Source organism: Pristis pectinata, chromosome 16, assembly GCF_009764475.1.
Source record: "Pristis pectinata isolate sPriPec2 chromosome 16, sPriPec2.1.pri, whole genome shotgun sequence".
In the NCBI taxonomy this organism is placed as follows: Eukaryota; Metazoa; Chordata; class Chondrichthyes; order Rhinopristiformes; family Pristidae; genus Pristis; species Pristis pectinata.
Genome location: NC_067420.1, coordinates 30,480,388 through 30,492,460, shown reverse-complemented (window position 1 = coordinate 30,492,460; position 12,073 = coordinate 30,480,388). Strand labels below are relative to the sequence as shown.

Sequence of the window (12,073 nt, the reverse complement as noted above, 5' to 3'; positions counted from 1 at the left end):
AATAACTTTGTTACTGAGTAATAATATCAGGCAGCCAAACCAAATGTTGGTCTATGGCTCAACTCCATGAAATTTATTACACCATTTTTATAAAATAATCTTCAATTGACGAAAGCTTCACTATCATTTTAATGTAACATCGACTCTGTGCTGTCTCTTATGTACCACTGCATGACAGCAAAATTGCAGCCAATATCAAACTTCTCTGGTTGGGTTAAAACTAGCTACACTATGGATCTCAGTTAACATTATAAAATAGGCAATCCTTCCAGATCATTATGGCCTTCGACTCCAGGTTTTACTTCCTAATTTTCATTTTACTTCTTTGAAATTCATTGTCCACTCTGGCAAATTTCAGCCAATAATAATGGTTCAAAGAATAAACTTCAAAATTTGCCAATTCCATAAAATATATACCAAGACACCGATATTGCACATTAGTCAAGTATAATTTGGATCACTGTGCAAGGGCTCAGAAACTTAATCCTAAAGTTCTAAGAACAAGAAATCTTAAAACTATTGAGACAAGAATTTTAATACAAATATTACAACAAACATCCAAAAATTTAGCATCCTAAGGGTTTTATCCATCAGAATATTTCCGCAAGTTTTAAATGTCAATTGAAATATCACAGTTTGCTGGTATAGTCTCAGAGATTTCTGCATTTGGAATCAGTAAAACTTAAAGAACCCAGTAGATCATAACAGCAGTAGTAAGTATAAACAATTAGAACTTCTTGTGCAACAAATGTTGAATTATGTCAGCAAAAATCCTAGCTATGAAAAGACTTGTGGAGTTAATTAATATTGACATATTTTGCAGATATATATCAAACACATGATCTCGCAGATCTCCCAAAAGAAAAAAAAAGCTTCCATGAAGACCAATGTGCAAATTTTGGTTACTTATTTCATGCCTGGACGTAAAGAATTATTTATGTATCAGCATTGAATCTCCAGAGCTCCTTCTCACATAATGTATATGCTTGTATTCCCAGATATGTCGGTAGCTACAACTTGCAAACAAAGAAGTGCTTGGGGAATTTTATTCTAGAAAATGATCTAGAAAGCTTGATTCCATATTTGCTAATGTTTGCTGAGGAGCCAAGTTAGAGGGACATTGAATTTTCCTATTTCAGGTAACCCACATCCTTTTTCTCTCCTTCTGATCCATGCAGGTTTTCTCAACCCCTTCTTTCCAGGCCGCCCATCCCATTACCCAGTTTATTTTCTGCTGCCCCCATTTGCCCATCATACCTCTTTTTTCTGGTTCAACATAGCACCTTCCTTACTTATCAGATTGCAGAATCCGCAACTCTTTGTCGTCTCCACTCATCACCTCTGACCATCTCTCGACCCCCACCTTCCCCCCAACCTCTCCATCATCCCCCTCCTCTCCCTGTTCCACCTATTGCCTGCCAGCCCCTCCCCTCTTTATACTGGCTGTCTCCCCCCTAAACTCAGTCCTGATGCAGGGTCTCAACCCAAAACATTGACCATCCCTTGACCTGCCTGACCCACTGAGTTCCTCCTGCAGTTTGTTTGTTTGCTGTAGTAATTGTTCTTTCTGTAGTGTTAATTTGTGTTGTAACTAATTTGCTTTATGACATAATTGCTAAGCTATACAAAGCCAGTAATAGAGCTCAATCTTTGTATGCTGCATTATTTTTTTATTGTGAAGGAAAACTTGGAAGACTCAGTAGGTTGGAATATTCACACATGGAGAATAGCTTTTCTCATCATTAGTGCCATGTTTTTATCCTTTTAAATGTATTAAATTAGTTTTATCATTCATAACGCTGGTGTGGGACCATCAGGCTTAACAACATGAATGAAAACCTCGATATTTGTCAATACTTCCACACAACAACAATAATTGTCATTTTGATGAAAAATTAAATAAAAGCCTATGGAAGAAGGAACATTTAGCAATGAAAATGAAGTTTATTTTGTTTCTTTTGTAAATACCCAGCAGTTACTGTATTTTATTGGGAGGTAAATGTCAACATAAAAATATTGGCACTCCTCTGGCCTTATAGTTCACAGTATTTACAAAAATATCACATTTTCAAAAAGAAAAAAGCAAAAAAGATATAAAATAATTCAAAGAAAAACAATGAACAGGAATACAGATGGTGGTTAATGGAAAAGATGGATTTAAACATTTTACAGAGGAAAATATTTACTAAATAATTTGAACATACGATAATTTATAGATAAAGAATGAGTATGTGAAACAGAACAGATAATTGATGAGCTTTGGCTCATTTTGCAATGATTCTGTCCAAAATCCATATTTTGCTGAAGATCCATAAATTAAGCATCGCTTATGGAATATAGAACACAAAATCAGTTTTTCCAATGATCTCACATCCACGACTATTCAATATTTTCTTGATTTAATAATGCATCTAAGCAGGGAGTTCCTTTCCTATACACTCCTCAAAATACTTCTCAAAACAGAATGTTTTGTTTTCTAAATAGAACAGCTCGTCTAAGTTTTCACCTTTGATTACTAGCAGTCAACATATAAATATGGATTAAAAATATTATTTTGAAAAGCAAGTGATGCAGAGAATAGGGGTGATCACCTTGTAGAAACATTTAAAAATCTCCTGAGACTTGGTCACTAATGCCAGTGTCTCTTCCCAGTTTTGCATTTCAGACTTTCCTGAGCAGCTGATCAAGGCTCCCACTGAAAACTGGAGGGGTCCCCTTTAAATAAGCAGATCTGGTTCTAATATAGTCATCAGACCCACGTGCTATATCAAACATAGAACAGCACAGCACAGGAGAAGGCTCTTCTGCCCACAATGCCTGTGCCAACCACAATGCCAATTTAAACTGCATATCTGCCTGCAGTGGTCTATATCCCTCAATTCCCTCTATTAATTGGTCAATTGCTATCTTAACCAGAAACCTGCATATTCTTTCCAGATCAACCAAGAAAGGAGTTAGGGCCAGAGAAGCCACAAAAAGTACAAGTACTTCTTATTTTTTGACTTTACTTGTGGGCCAGGAGCAGCAGAAGTAAGCCTCCCTTTCCCAGAAGAATTGTTAAGCGCTCTCCTCTTCTAGCCGAGTCTCCTCTCAGACCCCACCCTATCCCAAAACAATAGTGGAGTAACAGAGTGTTCCTCGGACCTCAGCAGAGAATTCTTACCTCCCAATATTCTACTTCCACCCACCAATATGCTGCTGCTTCTCTCCATTTAAAATATTTCTGTGCCTTCATTTGCCGAGGCCCTGCTGCCTGACTCGAGCCCTTCCCACCCAATTGCAGTTTAAAGTATCACCTTCTTTACTTTAAAACAAATAAATTTAATACAGTTAATGATATAGGCCATGCTAAAAATCACAGAGCTCGAATCATAGATCTATACAGCATGGACAACAGACCCTTTGGCACAACTGGTTCATGCCGACCAAGTTGCCGAACTGAACAAGTCCCATTTGCCTGCTTTTGGCTCATATCCCTCTAAACCCTTCCTATCTGTGTTCCTATCCAAATGACTCTTAAATGTCATAATCGTACCTGCCTCTACCACTTCCTCTGACCCCTCGTTCCATATATGAACCACCTTCTGTGTAGAAAAAGTTGCCCCTCAGGTCTCTTTTAAATCTTTCCCTCTCACTTTAAGTCTATGCCCTCAAGTTGTGGACTCCCCTACCCTGAGGAAAAGACTGTGGCTATTCACCTTATCTATGACCCTCATGGGTGTTATAAAGCACTATAAAGATCACCCCTCAGCCTCCTTTAGCTCTAGGGAAAAAAGTCCGAGCCTCTCCTTACAACTCAAACCTTCCAGTCTCAGTAACATCTTTGTAAATCTTTTTTGCACCCTTTCACAACATTGCCCATAACTGGGCATACACCGAATACACAGAGATATGCAATTGAAGCAGGGAAGTGATAAATTATCCTGAGTCAACTGCCATCGTGACTTGAAAAATCAGACATTACATATCCACTTCTGACGTTAATTCTTGAACGTGCAAATTATAAAATGCATTTCACTCTGTTTCAAAAGTGTACTCTTCAATACTTCTCATATTTAACTCGGAATTAGCCTAAAAAAACCATAGAGCTGACAAATTTTAATCACCCAGGCCATAAAAATACACAGTTGGATCCCACTGCATGAACAAATACCCATAGAAATTCATCCTGGGTTGATGGTATTAAGAGCTTTCTATCGTAGCATATTTTACTTGCGAACAGAGTATAATATGTTGTTTCCACTATATACTGAGTTAACCTGTTCCAAACTGGGGTGTGGATCTCTAAGGTGTAATGTGTTTGAATTCCCTTTTTCCATGATCTTACTGTAGACATTGTTCATTTTAAACACTTTGACTAAGGTAGCCGAGAAGGGAATTTCCAGCGAAAAATAGTTCAATATCCTTCCAAATGTTCATCAACAGCATTAGCGCCTGCACTGCAGCAAAGCTACTGAATAATTCGCATCCTTTTGAATATATAAACAAAGGGCACAGGAGATATATCTGGCACATTTATTTCACTTTGAAGTAAAAGGATACAATGAATACATATCATAGAGCTGTAGAAGGGGATAAAAGCAATGATGGCGCATTTCATATCTGTATTAAAGTGCGTCATTGCACTCATGCACACAAATTCATGTCAGTTCTTGATACAAATGGAAAGATTTTCAAATACTTCATCACTCATGGTCATTTTAAAATATTGGATAAATCACTAAAACAATCCTATCAAAAATATATTTAGCAATGGTAAACAAATGAATGACAATTGATTAAATGCCAATTGTGCAAATATTTTGCTTCTCTCAGCTGTTCATTGCATCATCTAAGCATGCACAAGGCATTTGACATCATATGCAACTGCATGTACAGTAATCTGATATGCAGTAATCAAAGTGCCTTAATACTAATGATGAGTTATGTATAAATGATGTCTCATGTCATGCTATGTAAAGCAATGTATCTGTATACTCAGCAATGCTGAATAGTCCTTTGCAGGCATTATGAACAAATGTGACTTTACTGTAACTGTTCTAAAGAATTCAGAACAAACCAAGGGGGAAAAAAATCCCAGTATGCTTGCAGTGCAATGGAATGGAGAGGAAATCAATTTTGGAACAAAACATTCTGTCCTTTGTGAACCATTGCTAAGTATTTTTACTGAACCACTATTTTGATCACCTTCCTATACACATCACCTGGAACAGCTAGTTGTGTGCTAACAAATTTCTATCCACTATCATTTGATTAAGACATCTGTGAAAACTCATTTGCCTAAAATTATTCACTTTCAAATAATTAAGATTTCTTTTATTTTACAAAAAAAAAACACGAACAGCTGTCAAACCGAGCGTCAGTTTAAAAACCAACACCAGGTAACCATTTGAATATTACAAACCTCAGATGAGGATTACATCCAATCTTTATATTACCAGATAAGCATACTTCAATATAAATTAATGCACATCCAAATTGGGAACCAATATGTGCCATTCATTTCCATAGGATATTTTGTATGATAGGTGCTGACCTTTATTAACAGATCAAAAAGGAAGAAATTTAATTGACACCCATAGCATAAGCATGTGTTATTAAACATTAGTTGCAATATCTTGCTTCCATCTCCATGAAAGATGCTCCCCTGTGGGGTGGGGTTCTGCTTGCTGGAAAAGCTCATATTGTAGAATGATGGTTAGAAGTTCTAGTTTTGGCGTACTTTCCCTTCAACATGCGTTTTCTGGAATTGCAAATGTTTTACTTTCTTGGCGGTGATTGGAACTGAAATTTCTTTTTGCACAGCAGGAGTATATTTTTTTATATTAATAATGATATTCTTATCCATTTCTTCTGTGTGAAATTACAAGGCAGCAAAATTCTGTGTTGATGAGAGCAACAGTGTGATTCCATGTTTCTCCGACGTGATTTGTGGAGTTGTACTTCCACGTTATTACTCCTGAGGGAGAAGAAGAAAATGTTTTTTTAAAATTATTCCAATGCACCTCCGTCAGCCATTTACTTTCCCCACCTGACCCCTTACCCCAACCCTTTCTGGCTTGTGCTAGTCTGAACATAAAACATTGAAAAATTACTTGGCTCTCAGTTGGTGCAGTCACAACTTTTCCTGTTTTCATTTTTTTTTGACCAGGAGTCACTGGACAAAGACCAAGAGCAGACAGATATTTCTCTCATCAGCAAAGGTACCGCAGTGTCCTGTCACTGTACTAGGTGTGAATTATTAACAAACACACAAGGAATTATGCATGGGTGATCCTATTCAATAGAGCTCACTGCCACAGTTGGCAGTGTACTTGTACACCAAAAGGTATTTGGGAGGGTTACATTTTTTAAGAGTAGAATGCCTAAAGGAACATTTCTAAATTAGAAATGTGTCAAATATAGTGGTGGAGGCTGATACGTTGGTCAAGTACAAGAGATTGTTAGATCGGCATATGGAGGAATTTAAAATGGGGGATATGTGGGAGGACGGGGTTAGTTAGTCTAAGGCGTGGTTTAAAGGTCGGCACAACATGGTGGGCCGAAGGGCCTGTATTGTTCTATGGTTCTAAATGCTCATCCTTTAAGTGATAAGGAAGTGTTTAAATGAATAGTTGAAAAGTTAGTAGAAATGTGTACAGTTTTTACCTCTATAAAAACAAAATAATGTGTGGATTATATAATGAGTTGATGGACTAAGAACTATTTATTGCAGTACAAATGGAAAAGTTTTGAAATATTTGCTTAGACCTTAGCACAATAGCCAGAGGTAATGGAGCAAGGCTGTAAAACAATTCATTACTCCATTAAAGAAGCTGTCAAAAATTCTGGATGTCTAAAAATTCATTGTTTGCGCATTGGATTTGAAAGCACTCTGTAACCATCTATTAAAGAAAGAATTTATACAGAGTCAAATGTATGGACAGATGGTAAATTTAAAACTACATGTAATTAAAGTGCTAAATGTAAATCTAAGTGGTTGGCAGCCTTGCATCAGTTATTAGGATGTCCACTTTCTAAATTTTTGTCAATTATAGCTTGACAATGAATTTCAAGCCCATCTGATGCATTGATGCAACTATCAGCTTGACTCAGTGGAAAAGATAATACAAGGTGGCATGAAATAAGAGAGGCCAATTTGTCTGATCATCCTGTCCACTCAATGGATGCAGAATTTTCTGTCATGTAATCTATTCAACCCACTCTAAGCAAAGAAAGTAAATTGTCCAAGACAACAACACTATAATTTTTTCAAGCAATGCAGCTTAAACTGAAAGAAATTAATCCACTCAATTCAGCCCTGTCCACTTGCATCCCATGGATGACTAGCCTTTTATCCCCAATGGCAATATTAACCATCATGTTCTATACAGAATGTGATCGACTATTTATAACTTTCAATCTTTTTATTCAGCTTTTCTCGCCCTGCTATATTTACTTAAGTAGTATTAGGTGCAGATTCTTGACAGAATTTTTGTACTAAGGTTTGAAGTTTTTAGTTTTTAACCACTAACCAAAGGACCGACTCAAAAATTTGTGGTTTTTTTTATTGCATCTATGAAATTGTGTTAGCAATTTATTACAATGCTAACCAGGCATTTTGCTAAACAATGATAAAAACTGAGGAAGCAATACCATTGCACTGAACCAAAAATAACCACCATATAATGCAGTCCCACTTTTCACCATATATTGGAAACAAATAAATCAAAATGCTGGAAGAACAGCCAGTCAAGCAGCATCTGTGGAAGGAGAAACTGGTCAATGTTTCAGGTCGAAGACTCTTTATCAGAACTGAGAAAGAGAGAAAGCAAGTTAGTCTAAGTGGGAGAGAAGATGGGGGTGGGCAACGGGTAGAACAAAGGGAACGTCAGCAGTAGGGTGAGATGGACAGCCATTGAACAGACATTTGAGCTCCTTTGTCTCTGGAATGTGTTGCTAATGTTGTGAAGTCTGGTGATGTTGTATAGTCTGGCCTACTGGGATGTGCTGAGCAGGCCAGAACATAAAAATGAAAATAAAAAAAGGGAGAGGACTTGCATGTACAATTGGCCAGTTCCCGATACAAACAGAAAGAAAGAGCAAGTTATCTGAAGTTGGAGAATCCAATATTGTGTCCTGCAGGTTGCAAGGTACCCAGATGAAAAATGAGGTGAGTTTTTTTAAGCTTACATGTTGTAACAGTGCAGGAGGCCACAGAAAGACGTCAGAGTGGGAGTGGGATGGTGAATTAAAATTGTTAGCAGTCGGAAAGCTCAGGGTCACTCCTATAGACTGAGCATAAGTGACCCTGAGCAATCATCCATTCTGCATTTGCATCTTTGACCTGAAACATTAACTGATTTCTCTTTCCACAGATAATGCTCGACTAGCTGAGTTCTTCCAGCATTTCTGTGTTTGTTGCACGACATATCCATTGCTGAGTACTCCTGTTATTTTAAAATTGAATTATGTTGCACTTCAAAACAAGCAATTATAGGAGCATCTACAAATCCCATCTCATGATATTCCCCTCAGAATCACCTATGGTTTTGCAATCACCATTTTATTTAGTTAATAACATTTTTTTATGCTTTTTAGTATTTTCAAATCTTGAATTACAGAGTTCTTCAATTGTCTTTTCTCCAGAGACCAAGTTTAGATACACTAATCTCTCTTCTCAATGGGGAAACTTCAAGGACCAACCCACTTTTGTTGCCCATTTTTAGAACTCATTCAAAAGTATCCTTTTGTAAAGAATGAAAAAAAATTTCTCATATTATTTTTAAATGTACAACTAGTAAGCCTACATTTGTGAACATAATTTATCCTGTGAAAAGCTTGTCTTACAAACCGATCGTACGGGTCAATTCATTACACAGTGCAGTTACATTGAGGTAGTACAGAGTGCATCGATGTAGTACAGGTAAAAACAATAACAGCACAGAGTAAAGTGTCACAGCTACAGAGAAAGTGCAGCGCAATAAGGTGCAAGGTCACAACAAGGTAGATCACGAGGTCATAGTCCATCTTATTGCATAAGGAAACCGTTCAATAGTCTTATCACAGTGGGGTAGAAGCTGTCCTTAAGTATGGTGGTACGTGCCCTCAGGCTCCTGTATCTTCTAAATCTTTTAGATGAAGGTTTTTAGATTACTGCCTCTCAATCTCATCTGACACAGAGCTACATTTAATGTATCTACAAAGAAATATTAATGATAGAATAGCTGAATGAAGAGATGTAGCATTAAATGATCTGCAGAAGGCAAATAGGAGAGAAGAAATAATGATAAAGAATGATCATATTAATAAAAATGACGGACACTGAATTATCATACCTTTGATTCCTTTGCGTTCTGCTCAGTTTCAGACTCTGATTCTTTATAAACAACTGCCTTTGTCACAAGCATGTCAGGGTGCTGCTGTTTCACCTCCTTAATTGCAAGGGCCAGAGCCTAGAGTGCATAGTTTAATTAGTGAGACACAAAGGTAGAGCCCTACTGAAAATTGATTGCTAGATAAATTAAGGAATTACAGTAATACACTGATTTCTTTGTTCTGTAGAGTTTAGAAACTAAAGACACAATGTCCGATGGATTATGAATCATAATCTTTCTTAGATCTTTTTTAAACATGTATGGTGACCTTAACGATAAGTGGAAGGTATCAGGCAAAAGGGAACCTAGGTGCCTACCAAGCCCACTTTTGACCCCAGGAACAATGACATGCCAGTGACTTGAAATCTCTGAACTCACCCTCATGCCAATGGAATGGAATTCAAGAAATTACAAGATGTCGGCCAGCAAAGGAAGGATCAGAGCAGCTCGACAAGTGTTTTGGGAAGGCAACCAGGAGGTCTGTCTGAACCCCAGACTTCTGTTGGATGTTGGAGACCGCTTCTTTGGGCCCTCAACAGCAGCTCCATAATCTATACCCACAGGTGCTGCTCTTTGATTTCTACCAGGAGTCTGACAAGTCTACGCAGATAGTCCCAGGGGTTTAAATCCAACAAACTGAGAATGACTGCACCCTCATTGGCTCCAACCATACCACTGCTGGTTTGAGTTAAAATTGAGGTTACTCATTTTTGAAACTGGAAAATTAATATTAACTAGGAATCTCATCGATCTTTCTCTCTCATAAATATTCAAGATGTTTAGAATGTATCAACAACAGCTTCCAATATGGAGGTAACCATTGTACTGATTACCAGGAAGCATACTTTATTTATAATTGAAATATAAGCTGTATTGGGAAATCAATGTGTTAAATTGCAGTCTACACAAGTGCTCATTCATACAACATACTGCAATATACTGCATTCGTGAAATCAGTGCAAAATATTTTCCTCCATGCAATCGTTCTACTGCACTACATAGTCAGTATTTACTTTCCTATACATTGCCATATCACTATGGAAAGCAGCAAAATCTATTTTCTCTCCTATTGGTGGTCACTGAAAATATCACTATATAAATAAAGTTCCTTTTCCTTTAATTCAACATCATAGGCCTGTGCAATAATGACTTGATGAAATGGTTGCATTTTAGATGTTGTACCTGATCTTGATCAACGTCAGCATCTCCTGTGATGATGATTCTCTTCTCAATCCTGGTTTCAGAGAATCCCCCTTTCACTGACTGGATAAATAATAATATCTTTTAGAAATACAATTTGAACAAAGAAAATTGCTTTGTCAACTCTGTGGACCTTTGCCATCAGGGTGTGCATGTAGGGAAACAGCATGCACTCTGTACTGGCCAAAACCTGTGATGATTTCTTGGCAACTTATTTTGAGAATTCTTGACATGATAATTATTTTCCTTGTAGGTTAGATACCCAACTGATCAAAATGTAGATCAGGAAATTGTCAAATGTTTGGCATTGCATCAAAATATCTGAATCAAAAGAAAAATTACGCACAATTCCCATGACACATTATGCTAACTGGTTTATCAGATCTTATCATTGGCAAAAGTAGAATTGACTAGAAATTTTTCTATCCCCTCTTTCTGTTTTATCAGTTCAGAATTTTCAATTTTTATTTTTCTTTTCCCCCATTACTCCTCTTCACTAACTGAGTAAGGGGCAGAACAGAAGAAATAGTCTTTGCTGTTTCTCAGGAGCATGAGAAAATTGTGCAATCCAGAATTGGAATTTTTATTCAAGAATACAACACCGAAGATGCTAAAAGTCCAAAACAAAACAGACGCTCTGGAAATATTCCACTATTAAGCCAGATAGTCATCTAACACAGAAACAGAGCCATGCATATCCATTTACACTAATCCAACTGTCCAACAATTGGCCCATTGCCTTCTAGGTTTTAGTGATTCAAGTGCCTGTCGAGACACTTCGTAAATGCATTGAGAGTCTCTGCCTCTATCACCCCTCAGGCTGTGTGATCCAGATCCTACCCACCAACGTGGTGAAAAAATTCTTCCTCAGTTCCCCACTAAACCTACTACCCCTTACATTAAAACTATGTCCTCTAGTTTTATACAGACTGCCATGGAAAAAAAGTCTTTCACTATTTACCCTTTCTATGCTCCTCTTAATTTTTTAAATCATTAATCTGAAATGTCAACTATTTCTCGGTGTTGGATCTAGGACCTAGTTATACACAATTTAGCTGCTGTATTTCCTTACAAGAGTTAGTACACTTCAAAAATACTTCAAGTTGTGAAACATTCTGGAATGATCAGAGTTCACAAAAAATGTTTATATAAATATAGGTTCCCACTTTCAAAAAGCTCATACACTCAAATTAGGAGAGGGTTAAGGAGGATGAGGAAGAGGGATTGGAGGTCTAAATGGGAAAGGAGGAAACCAAATACCATGATTTTAAATTAATTAACGTAGCAAAGAATGGTTATTAAGCTGAAAGAAGAGGAATCAATAGTGTCTCTGTTAAATAAATTGACTAGCAGAAAACAGGAATTGGGATAGGTTTGGTGGTAGCAGCATTAAAAGGCATAATCATAATCAAACAGCTTAAGAAACCCAAGGTATGAGGAGAGCCCAGGATTGCTCACTGTGGAAAATACTCAATGTAATTATTTTATGTATTCATGTTGCTGCAACAATAGCCAAG

At 37.1% G+C, this 12,073-nt stretch overlaps 1 protein-coding gene across 13 annotated transcripts in view; it reads right to left on the bottom strand.

Moving 5' to 3' along the window:
• Positions 1–2,156: 2,156 nt before the first annotated feature.
• The window catches only part of LOC127578716 (remodeling and spacing factor 1-like), a 208,060-nt gene continuing 198,143 nt past the window's right edge, over positions 2,157–12,073 (bottom strand). For all 13 annotated transcript variants that reach the window (XM_052031065.1, XM_052031077.1, XM_052031072.1 and 10 more), the window contains 3 exons: positions 10,539–10,619; positions 9,318–9,434; positions 2,157–5,959 (listed from right to left, as the gene is read on the bottom strand). In XM_052031065.1, the coding sequence (XP_051887025.1) occupies positions 5,954–5,959; positions 9,318–9,434; positions 10,539–10,619 (204 nt within the window). In that variant the 3' untranslated portion in view covers positions 2,157–5,953. The remainder of the gene's footprint in view (positions 5,960–9,317; positions 9,435–10,538; positions 10,620–12,073) is intronic.